This window comes from Notolabrus celidotus, chromosome 23 (genome assembly GCF_009762535.1).
Source record: "Notolabrus celidotus isolate fNotCel1 chromosome 23, fNotCel1.pri, whole genome shotgun sequence".
In the NCBI taxonomy this organism is placed as follows: domain Eukaryota; kingdom Metazoa; phylum Chordata; class Actinopteri; order Labriformes; family Labridae; genus Notolabrus; species Notolabrus celidotus.
In genome coordinates, this window is record NC_048294.1 from 3818411 (window position 1) to 3833607 (window position 15197).

Here is a 15197-nt window from a genome sequence, read left to right on the forward strand (position 1 = left end):
AATATTGAGAATTATTGTGTGATTTACATAAACACCATCCCTACTTTTTCTTAGTATATCTAGAATATCGCAATATGTCACAATATTGTGATATTGTGATATATCGTGATACTATCGTATCGCGACCCAAGTATCGTGATGCGTATGGTATCGTGAGGTTCTTGGCAATACTCACCCCTACTCATATATCTCCGACCTGCTCCACCCTTACATCCCCAGTAGACCCCTCAGATCCTCAGATCAGAGTCTGCTTGCTGTGCCTCGTGTTAGGCTAAAAAACTAAAGGTGGCCGTGCCTTTGAGTAGGTCGCTTCAACTATGTGGAACAATCTTCCGCCCCAAGTGCACTGTGCTGATTCCACTGAGACTTTTAAAAAGCATCTTAAGAGTCATTTGTTTGTCACGGCTTTTGACCATCTTTTGTCATTCATTATTGTCTTATTTAATGCACATTGTATTGTCGATATTGAAACTCTGTGAAGCACTTTGTGACTTTGCTCTGTGAAAGGTGCTATACTAAATAAAGTTCACTTACTTACTTACTTACTTACTTACTTACTTAATCAGGCACCCTTGTTAAAGGTTACATATCATGCAAAATTGACTTTTTAATGGTTCTTTACCTGGAATATGTTTCCCTGGCATGTCTACAAACCCCCCGAGAATGAAAAAAATCCATTCTGCCCCTGTTTTGATTTCTACACCTTTCTGTAAATGTGTGTGAAACGAGCCGTTTCAGACTTCCGTGTTTTTGTTACGTAACAACAATATCCGGTCTGTCACGGAGTCAGAGCTCGGAGCTTGTTCAGCCCATAGACTGTATAAAATAATACTGAATCCCCTCCTCCGTTTTTCATTACCTGCACAAATGTGTGCTAACAAGGAGCTTAGGAGGGAGGCATGCTAGTTGTAGGCTGTCTTAATAAACACAAAGGTCGGTTTTACTCCCCACGTCTGCAGATTTGAAGATCTAGTGGATGATTTTTATTTATCATGGATATCTGCTAGCGCTAGTTAGCATAGCTACATGTCGTAGCTGTAGCTGTGTACCAAGACACACGTCTACATACTGACAAATAAAACAACAAGAAACACTAAATCTGTGACCAATCCTTCATAAAAGGTCCTGCTGCCTTTCCGGTAGAGGTCAGTTTTACTCCCCACGTCTGCAGATTTGAAGATCTAGTGGATGATTTTTATTTATCATGGATAAGTGCTAGCGCTAGTTAGCATAGCCACATAGCTACATGTTCGTAGCTGTGTACCAAGACACACGTCGACATACTGACAAATAAAACAACAAGAAACACTAAATCTGTGACCAATCCTTCAGAAAGGTCCTGCTACAGGCGCCTCTCCGTCAGGATCAGATTCTGGATCAGATTCAGAGGGTTGAAGTAACGCGGGTCTGTGAGCAGCCATGTATATTCAGCCAACATGTAAACATTAGATCAACGTGCTGGAGAGCCGAGGCCACACCCACTTCCTGAGGGGGCGTGGTCAGAGAGAAAACAGACTGTTCTGAGGAGGACTGAAGAAGAGGGCTTTTCAGGCAGACCAAAATCTGATTTCAAAGTGTTTTTTTGAGCATAAACTTTAAAGACATGTTTTGGGGACCTCTTAGACCAATATATATTGATGAAAAAAGCTTGATATGTCACCTTTAAAGGACCTACGGTACGGACCTGAACTGGGTGGGTTGGGCAAGGGTGGGGGTTTGTTTTTGGATTTATGGGCTTGTATTTTTCTACATTGATCTTGACTCAGCCCTCTGTTAAAAGCAAAACTCAATAAAAAGATTGTAAAAAAAAAATACTACAGCCACTAGAGGTTGTCAAGGTGCTGTAGTGATATTTTTTTGGATAGAGGTAAAAACAAACAGCTTTAAGTTCGAACCACAGACTGTAAACACATTTCTTTTTGACTGAAGATGGTTATGAAGCCAAAGGATTGTCATCACCGTATTGGAAATGCTGACTCAAAGATAACATTAATCAAATACCCAAACAGCTGCTGTGAACACTTTGTAGTAACATGAAAAACCTGCTGACTGCTAAAGGTCACACAGTCGTGCCCTCAGTAGTAGGTGTTCAGCGTCAGCAGGAGGTCTGCCAGGTCCCAGTGTCCTGGTTTTTTGATTAGTAGGGTTAGCTTCAGCTAAGTCCCTGTTTGTAAGAGGCTGGAGGCAGGATTTACGGACAGCCTGGGAATGTGGGTGCTGTGTGTTTTGGCTCCTTTCTCTCTGTGCTGCCATAATCACTTGAGAAAAGAGAACATCTCTTTATGAGAAGCTGGGGTCATAGTGGCAGATGAGCAGCTACGTGGCTTTACAGGAAGAAGAGGAAGAAGAAGAGAGGAGTTTAGTTGGAAATAGTTGAAGACATTGGAGGCATGTGTTTACACCAATGAACAAACTACCAGCACAATGAATCTGGGTTGAGGAATATCAGCTTATTTTGGACTTCACTACTTCAGACACTTTTTGATTTAAAGAAGCTGGCACGAGTTTCTGAGTGATTTGTGGTTCATTTGTTCCTGAAAACAGGAAGTGACTATCAGTGTTTGATACTCTTGTGAACAAAGTGAAACACTCCCACATGATTTAGTTCTGGGTTTGAACAATGAAGGGGGTCGGGACTTTGAGATTCATCTTGGTCAGAGGCTGAATTCCTTTTTAATTTATGGTTGGGAGAAAGAAAGAGTGAGTAAGAAAAGCTATTACATATGCAGAGTAGAGTACTTCATTTACTGATGAATGAACTTTACTCTGTGTTTTAAATGTGCTTTTGAGATTTAGCTTTACTACCACTGTATCCATTGTTTACATTTAAAAAAGATAAGAAGTTTTGCTGGGTTGCTTTCTGTTCTTGGCCTTCTTTGACAAGGCATTTCCTCATCAACTGAGTTCTCACTCACAAAGGGGAGGAATGCAAATTTAAAACCTACAGCCCAATGGTAATGAAACAACTTATTAGTGCAGTTTACCATGAGGACGTATAGGATAGCGAAAATATGTCACCCAAAGTCCAAGATCGTATTTCAGGTAAGAAAAAAGAAACTGGAATCAGTAATAATCCTCCTCCCTCTCTGTCCTCACAGTGAGCTCCTGTTTATTCCTGATCCCATAAAAACAGGTAGAGTCACAGAGTTTGGGGAAGCCATACAGCGATAGAATCAAAGTGTCCCGTATATTCCAGATGAATGAATCTCCACTGGTCCATACGTCCCACCTCATGTCAACGGGTGATCTGCACGCTGATTGGCTATCGCGATGCGATAGATTCGCTGGAGTTCAGATATTTCAACTCACAAATTATTTGTCATTCAAGCAAGTCACCCAATTTGTGCGATTTACCTCTCCTGACCACTACCCGCGTCTATTCACGTCTTTACATTGAATTTACATATACAGTATTTCATGGGGCGGCAGTAGCTCAGTCCATAGGGACTTGGCTTGGGAACCGAAGGGTCGCCGGTTCAAGTCCCAGCATGGACAAAGTTTGACAAGTGGATTGGTGGCTGGAGAGGTGCTGGTTCACTTCCCTGGACACTGCCGAGGTGCCCTTGAGCAAGGCAAACCGAATCCCCAACTGCTCGGGGTGCGCTGGTTGATGGCAGTATCCTCACTCTGACATCTCTCCCTAAGCATGTTCACTGCATGTGTGTGCATTTGTCTGTATATACAAAAAAAAAAAAACTGTATGTGTAGCATGTCCAAAAATAGCATGAGTGAAAAAAAATTGAATTTCCCTCCTGGGGATTAATGAAAACAAAAAAAAGGGTTCCCACTCATTTCCAGAGATCACTTTCCAGGACATTTTCAGTGATGATCAAGCTGGTGTGACAGTCTAAATTGAGTTCCTAATTTAGTTCCCAATAGTCTAATATGTTCCTCTCAGTGGAAGTCTACATTGAAAGACATGTAGTCTATGGCTATCAATGAAATCATCTCTTACATGCTTAAAAATGATGGTAAAGTAATTATAGAATAATGCAACCACAGATGTACAGCACTTCACTTTATTAGTGCAACCAAGTAACAATGATGGGCAACTCTCATCTCAGCTTTCTCTTTTCTCAATAAATATAAAATGAGCTAAGAAAAAAACTAAAGAGCCAGCAAAGGACTCTGGAAGCTGCCTTACTGAAATAAATAAATAATAATAATAATCAGAGGATCAGTGCATAAATTGGTCTAAATAGAACTGAATGACAAAAGTGGCCACAAATGTTGAATGGGGATGTGTTTTTTTAATCTTGTAAGGTCGCACACAGTCATGTTGGAATAATTTTCCAGGACAATCTGTGATTTTCCAGGACATTTGACTTTTTCTCCCATTTTCCAGGTGTTTTTTCCAGTACTGGAAAACTGGTCAACTGTTTTCCAGGTTTTCCAGGTTTTCCAGGACGCGTGGGAACCATCAAAAAGTAACTTTCATTCGCGCGAATGATTTTATTTGCGTTTGTTGTGAACGCCCCATTAATCTGAACACACCTCAATGACGTGTACAACTCCATTACTTTCATCTACACATACTGTCTTGAGCAGCTCTGGGAATATGAGTCACAGATAATAACTCAACTGTTTAAGTTCAATCAATCAACTATTTGCAATAGTATCTCAAGAAAACCCCCGTTTGTTGCTTTAAGATGAGTCAAGATAGGATGAGTCAAGATAGATTGAGTGACCACAGAAGCTGCAACACTTGTTGTGTGTAAATGTTATTAAAACTAACCTTGCTCTGAGCTGGTGTCTTCCAGTAATCAGTGTATTCGTTCACACTCCTCTGACGGACTTGTTTTGCCTTCAGCGAGTGATACAGCATGACTACAGCGAGGGCGTTTGTGGTCATTCATTATAAGTTTATATTAAAACAACGCAGGCTGATGAAACACAAGGTTGACTCACTGACGGGCTCTATGAGTCAGTGTGCAGCCATGCTTCCCCCTCATGTGCTTTATGAACACACTATTCCAAGTATGATAGACCATTAGTGGTAAAAAGCCACTGAGAGTCAGTTGTGGTGACGATGCTTTAAAGGACAGAAGGACATTGTGTTGAATGGTAATATTTACTGTCATAGAGCCTGAGGGTTGTCGGGTAATACCGGGACTTCACGGAAACCCAGATAACCAAAGTAGACGAACCGTGACCAGAGATGGTTTGACGTTCAACCGCACATGACTGTGTGTGTGATGAACTTACCTCGCTCTTTCTTTTCTTTTGAAAAGGAGTCGAACTTCCTGCGGAGAGATTTCCTCCGCTTGCGTGTTTCTGTGGAAAAAAGAGAGAGAATTCACGTTAACATCTATCTTAACATCCTGTTTTATTCTCCAGTTCTATAGATTGTTAAGATGCCACAATGAAAACAGACAGAAGGATCATCACATTTGTCTCTTTTGTTTTCTATCAGCCCTTAAAGAACCTAATTATCACGTCCTCCTCTTAAACACAAAAGCACTGCAGCCTTCATTAGGACTGTTTCCTCTCTCCTGTTTATTATTTCTCTCCTGAGCGCTCGTACCACTTCCTCTGCTCTTAGAATCACAAAGGCCCTTTCAGGAGGAGAACTGTGTGGTTTGTTTGAATAGACCTTTGATGAATGGCTGCACACTGCCCCTGACATGAAAGAATATGGAGTGTGGGTGAGGGTTTCTCCTTCTTGTGAATAGTGGTGAACTGCACTAAAGATGTCTGACTGTAGGGAATATATCTTTTAATCCTTTACATCAAACTAATATCAGAGCTGGCTTGTATTTCGTTTGACAGATTTTTGTGTCTCATGGTTTTCTTCAGAGGACAGTGAAGATTGGTTGTGTTGTTGCGCAGGATATAGCTTAAGTACCCTACCATATCAAATACTGAGCGGCAAATAATGAGTGGCGTAGACCGAGTGGTGACTACCAAGTGGCGACTACAAATTGAGGACTACAAAGTAGCAGATACCAAGTGGCAAATACTAAGTGGCAAATACCGAGTGGTGAAGACCGAGAGGCGAATACCAAGTGGCAAATACCAAGTGGAGAATACCAACAGGTCTAAATTGCAAGTGGCATATACTGAATGGCATAGACTGAGTGGTATGGACCAAGTGGCATGGACCAAGTGGAAAATACCAAGTAGAGAATACCAAGTGGCGATTACAGAGTGGTGTAGATCGAGTGGCCAATACCAAGTGGAGAATACCTACCGGTCTAAATTGCAAGTTGCATATACCGAATGGCATAGACCGAGTGGCAAAGACCAAGTGGCGTAGGCCAAGTGGCGTAGACCAAGTGGCGTAGACCAAGTGGTGTAGACCAAGTGGCGTAGACCAAGTGGCATAGGCCAAGTGGCGTAGACCAAGTGGCATAGGCCAAGTGGCGTAGACCAAGTGGCATAGACCAAGTGGCGAAGACCAAGTGGCAAATAACAAGTGGCATAGACCAACTGGCAAGGACTACGTGGCAGAGACTAAGTGATAAGACCAAGTGGCATAGACCAAGTGGCGTAGATCAAGTGGCATAGACCAAGAAATAAGACCAAGTGGCATAGACCAAGTGGCATAGACCAAGTGGCATAGACCAAGTGGCATAGACCAAGTGGCGTAGATCCAGTGATAAGACCAAGAAATAAGACCAAGTGGCATAGACCAAGTGGCAGAGACCAAGTGGCAGAGACCAAGAAATAAGACTAAGTGGCATAGACCAAGTGGCGTAGATCAAGTGATAAGACCAATTGGCATAGACCAAGTGACAGAGACCAAGAAATAAGACTAAGTGGCATAGACCAAGTGGCAGAGACCAAGTGACAGAGACCAATTGGCATAGACCAAGTGGCAGTTACCAAGTGACAAAGGCCAAGTTTTGTAGACCGAGTGGCGCCGATCGACTGACTAAGACCTGCTGAGGTAGACTGATTGGTGTATGCCAGGGGGCCAAGACAACAATGTGACAAAGACAACAAAGCCAGGTAAATGTATTTAGGGAGAGGAATATTCATTTTCAATCAATATTTTTTTCTCTACAGTGTTAAACACTGCCTCTGAAAAACTGTAGCTTAAAGCTTGATTTCAAGAAAACATGACAGGGTTAATGCTTGAAATGGCAGAAAACTAATGAAGTTTGCATTTGCATAAACGTCAACAATATTTTAGTGTAATTATACAATAAGATCTGTATCCCATAACATGAAATAGCAGTCTTTTTGTGCATCTTTCTGGGTTGTTTCTTACTAACTCAAAATAGAAAGAAAAACACATCCATCCTAACTTTAGTGCAGCAACAGTGGAGTTTGATGTTCAGTAACATCCTGAACATGTGAAAAACCACCTTTAAATTTGTGTTGCGTGCTTGTTGCTAACGCTGTGCATATCAGAGGGCTTTACCAGCAGCCCTCGGAGCGTCTGTTTTTATGGACAGTTCCTGTTTTTGTTCCTCCTGTTTTACAAGCTCAACATCCTCCCCTCTGACTGGGTCTACGAAGAAGCAGCTATTGTTTAGGTTTCTAAAGCTGGTGTTCCTTGGACATCTGTGAATTGTGCAAGCATACGCACACACTGCAGGATTACATAAGAGGCATTCACAGAGAGCAGAGATGATAGAGTAAGATTAACACGGAGGCTAACGCAGCCCAAGTTTCCAAGAATAACAGACGCCTAAAGACGCATTTCTGCAGTTTTAATCTTTACGTGTTAGTGGAAGAAAATCTTGGTTTAAATGCATCATTGCAATAGATTGCAGGATGATGTCAAAGTGTAATAAAACTGTGCATCATTCTCCTGAATTCTTCAATTTAAGATGCTTGCAAAGTGAAAAAGTGACGTTGCCACTTAGCAACTGTCGACTTTATTCCTGAAGTTGAATTTTCAACTTTATTTTTGACATTTTTGCTTTTTTTTTTTAACACTTTTTTTAATAGATTTTTCAATTTTATAAACACAAACATTAGAACAAAATTTTAAAAAAACACACAGAAAACATAAAAAGTCTCACCCCAAACTAACAGAGCGCTGCGCCGTACATACACACAAGAAAAATAAGTAAATGAAAAGACGACAGGAGACAGGTAAACAAAGAGCACATACAAGAAATCAATGAAAGGGCAAACAGTCCTGATCTTCCAGGCACAGATGATAAGTTATATCTTCAGCAAGAAGGAGTGCAGTGGTTCCCAGATCCTCCAGAACCTGTCTGGTTTCTGATTAAGGTCATGAGTCAACTTCTCCAGAGGAATAAGAGCAGAGATCTGTGATATCCACATGTCAAACATTTTTTAGCCAGAAACAAAAGAATTGTCAACAGAGATGTAGTGTCTGAGTCCAAGAAATTGTCTGGAGCATGGATTTTTGCTTTTTCCGTCCCTGGCCCTAATATTCCTCTGAGATACTTCTAATTGATGCATCACTGAGTTTCCAAAACGTCTGTCGGTCACGGAGACTAGAAGTTGGATAGGTGGTAACAGCACTGATGGAGCATTCAGGTTTAGTGAAAAGAGAAAGCATGACATCAGACTTCCACTAGATCTGTGTCTGGTCCGTCCATCAACACCCACTGGTTGCGTTTTCAGAATCCAGGAGCAGGACCTCCAGACAGCTGGAGTCATTATTGGCAATTTAGAGAAACCAATTAACCTGGTGAGTAAGTTTTGGGACTGTGGGAGGAAACCCAAACTCCACGCAGAAAGGCACCTACCCAACAAGGATTCAAACCAGGAACCTGCTTGCAGTGAGGCAACAGCATTAGCCCCCTCTATGAGATAGATCCCTCTGGGGAAGGATACCAACTTCCAGTCAAGACTTCCTTTCTCGTGTTGTGTTTACGCCTGCAACTTTAACGCCACCCGTCATTTCTTGGTTCTTTACATCCCCCTAGTGGGGAATGCAGTTTAACAGTAGACAGTAAGTTACACGAGGCTACACCCTGACTGACTCTAACCCGGGACATCCATGAAGCTCCATGCTCTCTCGTCTGTCAACACCCACTAGTTGTGTTTTCAGAACGCTGCCCATAGCAGGACCGCCGGACAGCTGGAGTCATGTGACCGAGGTTTTCCCGCGGTAATCACTGAATCAAGGATTCTCCTCCTCCTCCTCTCCTCATCCATGTTGTCTTTCTGGTCCTCTGAAAACCTCTGACCTGTTGACTCCAGGCCTGGCTCCACTCATCATGACGGTTTGTTGTTGTAGTTAAGTGAAATGCGATCTGGTGATAACACAGAGTGTTTTATTCTGAAAATTAACCGGATGTTACTGACTTCCTGTCCCGCTCCAACTGCTCTGTTGAGATTGATGCGTCGTGCTCCGGCATCCAGGAAAAAATAGAAGTCTTGGGTATCTGATCTGGAGGGCTCCGACCTGCCGGATCAGAGACGGAGCTGGAACCCAACAGAGTGGATCCAGTGGAAGTTAACACATTGACTAGAATAGAATCAGATCTAGAGCCGTGATGTTTGGAGAAGGACCGGACATGGATCTGGTGGAATTTGGCTGAGTTTCCCTCTGAAGGGTAAAAAGATGATGTATGCTGGATCTCAACTGGATTTGAAATAGTGGTCCAAGTGAGGTGTCACAGCAGCTTTCAGGGATTTATTCTTTGGGACTCCTGAACAGGGACATGGAAGAAAATGTCTGCTCTGTTGAAGCTGAGGCTCTCTCCTTTATACCTTACAAAGCTGACTGATCAACAACATGTTTAAGCTAACACTCCTGGAAAATTCCACAGGGTGAATGAAAGGAAAATGACAGATTGGAAAGAAGATCAGAGGAAGAAGTGAGAGTGTTAGTCCTGCGTCCCTGCAGAGGAAGGATTCAGAGAGCGGGGGCATGAGACCGAACCTCGAACACCAAATAAGAGCAAATCTGTCTCCCAACTTCTAAAACATTTCACAAAGGATTCTCCTGACCTCGCCAATAATACTAACACACACTCATCCCAAACACACACAGGTGCACACACATTATGGCAGTCCATCAGAGCATCCAGAGCCAAACAGAGAGAACTGTTTAGAAGAGAAAGTAGGAGATGAAGAAGAGAGACGACGGTGAAGAAGTGTGATGGAACAGGAGCCGTTCGGAGAAAGATAGAGGCATGGAAAGAACAACAAGTGCAGAAAAAGAAAGCGAGGGGAAGGAATAACAAAAAGAGAGGAAGCACCGCAGGAGGTGATGCCAAGACCATGACTGACTCAGTAAAACGGAGAGATTTCACCCCAGGGGAGAAAGAGAGGATGAAAGTTCCCACACTTTCATACAGCGGGCTTTATCAGAGAGCCCAATTCAGGATTCAGAGTAGTCCAGCGTTCATTTAATAACTCTTAGTGCTACAACAGATGCCTTTATTTTAACATCAGTGCCTGTGTTCTATCACTAAAGCCTGTGAACTCTGTGGTGCAACAACAAATCAAATATGACTTGAGGGAAAGACTTGTACGTTATTAAAATAAAAAAGAGTAATCAAAGCCAGGGTTACAAGACAAGTACACAAACACTACTTGTGAGTGATATTATACTTCACTCATAGTTCATCTTTGATCACGGGGTTGTGGTGTGGTTAGCAGAGGTAAACAAGTATGATTGAAAAAATATGATAACAGGACAGAGATGAATAAGACAGGAAACAATGCCTGAGAACTTTTGCAATGCAGAGTTTGTACTTTCAAGTCCACCTCTTGATGCAGCAATATTTTCAAACCATCACCACGGTGTTTACAACAAGATCTTATTCACAGAAACAAGGCTTTGGGGAGCTGAAACCACAAACTTTTAAAACCTTGTTTCAGAGTGGAATCTTTTGAAAACGGCGTCCCTTTGTCGGCGAGTAATCTCCATAGACTGTGTAATAAATGGATGAAGTATCCGTGACATCACCATTCTGTTCCTGAGCGCTGTTTTGAAGTAAATCATCGGTGGGTGCCATATTGGAAATGCTGAACAGTTGTTATCCAACCTATGGGTCAGGGCCCTCAAAAGGGTCATAAAAAAATCTTTCTGGTCTTATATATTTTTATTTTCAAAGGCAAAATCAAGACCTAACTTATTACTCTTGCTTTTAACTAACTTTTAATTTTTATTCTAAATAGTTTTATCTATCTTTTTATTTATTTATTTATTTATTTTAAGTCTTGCATCTTATGTTCTTTTAATGATTTAATATTTTAGTGTTTTATTATCTTAGAAATGTATTTTACTTTGGTGATTTTAATTTCCTGTGTTGAGTTTTAACATCTTATTTTACCTCCAGTGTTTCCTCATTGACATATCATCATGAGAGCGTTTCCTCAGTTCGTTCAGCAACTTCTTTTTTATTTTTACTTATGCATTTATTTATTTAATTTTTATTGTTATTATTACTATTGTTGCATATATTGTGTTCTTAACCTTAGGATTATGGGGTGGGTTTGGGGTCGGGGGTGGGATCTTTTTCTTAATTTATTCTATTTGAAGTTGTTTTTATGTAAAGCACTTTGTGTTACAATGTTATTGTATGAAAAGCGCTTTATACATAAAGTCTGATTGATTACAGTTATTAAAAAAAATACTGGTTTTTTTTGACAGGTTGAAAAAAAACCAAGAAATTCTTGGTAAAATATTGGAACATTTGACGTCATCAAGTGGATTTGATAAGCTGATTGTCTACTTTTTTTTATTGTGTTATAACCATAGACTATAAAAAATTGATGTAGTATCCGTGACGTCACCCATCTGTTCCTGAAGTGCTGTTTTGAAGCCGATGGTAGGTGGGTGCCATATTGGAAATGCCAAACACAACCTAACTTCGTCCGAGCTAGTGTGAGGTAAAGAGGCGGGCCTTATCCTTTTCACACAGTGATTCCGCCTCTCAATCAAGTCAGCCATGCCCTTATTTGGGCAAAACTCGTAAGTTTAATATCTTCAAAAATACAGAGTTATAAAAAAATGTCACCCCCCCGTACAGTGTGTGCCGAAAGAGAAATGAGCTACTCACACCTAAACTGTTTTTTGAACCAGGCGTAAACATGTTTATTTCTGCTGTAAAGATCGTCTTCTTTGAATGGGTGTGTATGTGGTTTCCGGTGTCTCTGCAGCAAGCCTCAAGTGGACGCTCACTGAATTGCAGTTTTTAGCACTTCCGCTTGGGCTTCATATTTTAAGACTGGAGGTTGCCGCTTGGTAATCTTGCAAACTTGTGAAGTTAGTGACGTCACAGCCCTGTTCTAATATGTCTAGTACGTTCCCAGCCAAGAAGCCATGCATGAGTTTGAGGACAATAACAACAACAACAGACTAGAGTTGTGTTTTGTGTTGCCGACGCTGTTCGTCTTAGTTATCGGATTTCCGGTGATCACCATCATCTTCTTGTTTGTTTGTCCTCACCGCTCTCTTAAAGAACGCCTTGAATTTCCAAAGCTGTTAATTTAAACCATCAGAGTACAGCTGTGTCTATCTTACATAGACTGGTGTATACCTAACACTTCATGTCTTCACCACAGATGTTATTTTTATACATTTTCAGAAGCATTTCTGATGATTTCTTAAAGTCAGTAAGTTCAGCCTCGTCCCCAGAAAAGCTTCCCAAAGGAAACAGCGTTGGCACAATTGGGGTCTTGTTGTGTTTTAAAACCACATCCTCCCTCGTTAGGAGGGTTTAAGTGGGTTAAAGGAACTGTTTTGTTTAGTAAAACTGGTGTTTACAAAAAAACTAATTCAAGCTCCGGGCTTTATTCAAATAGGGAACACATGGTTCTCTGTCCAGACTGTCCTATGAAGAACATGTGGGATATTTTTGAAGTCTTTTCATCAGACTTCAACTTTTTCACTTGAGTTTTAGTATCTTATAAAGTTTGTGAAAGAGAGTGGAAATCCACAGAAGGCCAAACTTTTGAAAACATCCGATAGATGGAGCAACAAAGCGGTCAACAGATTCTGATTCCTGCTCATTTCTCTGTGAATGACATCTGAACTCTGACCTGATGGGAAAAGGAATATATATTAATCCCCATAGATTAGAAATTAACTGGTATTTGTCACAAGCAAAGGGCAAAATGGGATGACTTCCCAAAAATGAAGGGGAACAGGGACGGTGGAGTCTCACAGGATGTATGCTGCTCTGAGTGAAATAAGAAAAACAAACAAAATGTCAGCTTTCCATGAAATCGGGAAATGATTGATAATCCCGAAAGATCCTTATCTTCACCCCGAATTTAACATTTCACATTTAGAGGGTCAACAAGGGTCATACTTGTTCACACAGAGTTAACTTCCTCGACTCCACTTTGAGGAATATCAAGAAGACAGTATTATTTACAGAGTATTTAAGGGTTGTTTGAAATACAGCAAAGTATCATATTCTGTAAGGATAGACTAAAAAGAGGCAATTCAAGAAAATGAGAACACTCCCTCGAAAAAAGGAGCAGAAGAATAATTGAAGACTGTAAGCTCAAAAAAGCCAAATAAGGAAAAGACAGCACATAAAGTTTGTGATAACACAGTGTAGAAATTAGAAGTTTAAAAAAGGAGATATTTCCTTCAGTAGGTGGTGGAGACCAAAAACAGAGCTAAAAGCGAGTGAATTATGGACCTAAATTTGCCAAATGACCAAAAACAGAACGTTGACAAGCTCTCGTTTAATACTAATCAGCAGAAAAAAATTGTGATAACACAGGTTAGAAATTAGAAGTTTAAAAAAACGAGATATTGCCTTTAAAAGGTGGTGGAGACCAAAAACAGAGCTAAAAGCGCGTTAATTATGGACCTAAATTTCTCAAATGACCAGTAGTAGAACCTATGACTTGCTCTTATTTAACACTAAACAGTAGAGGACGTTTGTTATAACATAGTGTAGCATTTAGCTGTTTAAAAAATGAGATATTACCTTTAGTAGATGGTGGAGACCAAAAACAGAGCCCAAAGAGAGTGAATTATGGACCTACATTTGCCTAATAACCAAAAACAGAACTTTGACTAGCCCTTGTTTAATGCTAAACAGCAGAAAAAGGTTTGTGATAACACAGTGTAAAAATTAGAAGTTTAAAAAACGGAGATATTGCCTTTAAAATGTGGTGGAGGCCAAAAACAGAGCTAAAAGCGAATTTAATTATGGACCTGAATTTGCCAAATGACCAAAGAACAGAACTTTTGACTATCCCTTTCTTAATACTAAACAGCAGATAACGTTTATGATTACAAAGTGTAGCATCTAGCAGTTTAAAAAGGAGATATTACCTTCAGTAGGTGGTTGAGACCAAAAACAGAGCTAAAAGCGAGTGAATTATGGATGAGTATTTATTTATGACCTATACTGCAGCTAGCCAGAAGGGGAGCGCTTAGTGTTGTGGCTTCACTTTCTGGGAGTCATGATGTCATCCAGCTGTCTATACAGTCCATGATATCCGTTCATAAGTTGGCAATATGTTATTGTTTAAACACCTTGTTATACCTTTCCTAAGAGACCCCCCAAAAAACAGGTATTGCAGGTTTAGAGGGACCCTGTTCATCTTTTGATTACGGGCATTTTTTCGCTGATTGAAGTTGTTTTAATGTGCAAAGAAAAGAAAGAACAGGTGAGCAGAAGAGAGGGAAGAAAGGGGCGTTTTTGTGAACATAATGGATCCATCAGAAGGTTTGTTTGCGAGTCAACTCAACACTACCAGCTTGAGATTAAAGGTGACAATGATCAGAGGGACAACCATTTAATTGCATCTCATTGTTGAGTGAAGCTTTTGTTTAAACTGGGTCTGATTGAATCAGCAGTCTGGTCTGAGCTGAGCAGGTCAGAGGCTAACAGCCCGGAGAAAGGACAACAGTACAGGCTGAGAAAAGCAGCTTACACACTGACCGGTCTCACTGGAGAACTGCTACTGACACATTAACACACATACATGATCCTACAAACACACACAGCACTTCTACAATCAGCTGTGTTTGTTTCTTAGCAGTGACCTCTGACCCCAGAGATTCCCCCCCAGCCCCTGTAAACTGAGAGCAACCCTCCCAGTCTGCAGTCTACGAGGTGTTTGAAAGATTTACAGTTTATGGGCTGGATTTAGAGCTTCAGAGGTCGGCCGGATAAAACGGCTGCACATGAACAATATTTCAGAGCGGGGAGTAATCCAGCAGCAAGAAGAGGAATGCATGCGCAAGTAAACATCAGCAGAAGAAGAGTGTGGAGGAATCTCTTGCTGGTGTTGAAAATGAATCAAACACACAGTTCAGGGACTGAATGGAGGCTTGATGTGGAGGA

General features: G+C 41.0%; 1 protein-coding gene across 2 annotated transcripts in view; it reads right to left on the bottom strand.

Annotated features, from left to right (window-relative positions):
- The window catches only part of arhgap36 (Rho GTPase activating protein 36), an 85184-nt gene that overhangs the window by 20095 nt on the left and 49892 nt on the right, over positions 1-15197 (bottom strand). For both annotated transcript variants that reach the window (XM_034676493.1, XM_034676494.1), the window contains exon 3: positions 5206-5274. In XM_034676493.1, the coding sequence (XP_034532384.1) occupies positions 5206-5274 (69 nt within the window). The remainder of the gene's footprint in view (positions 1-5205; positions 5275-15197) is intronic.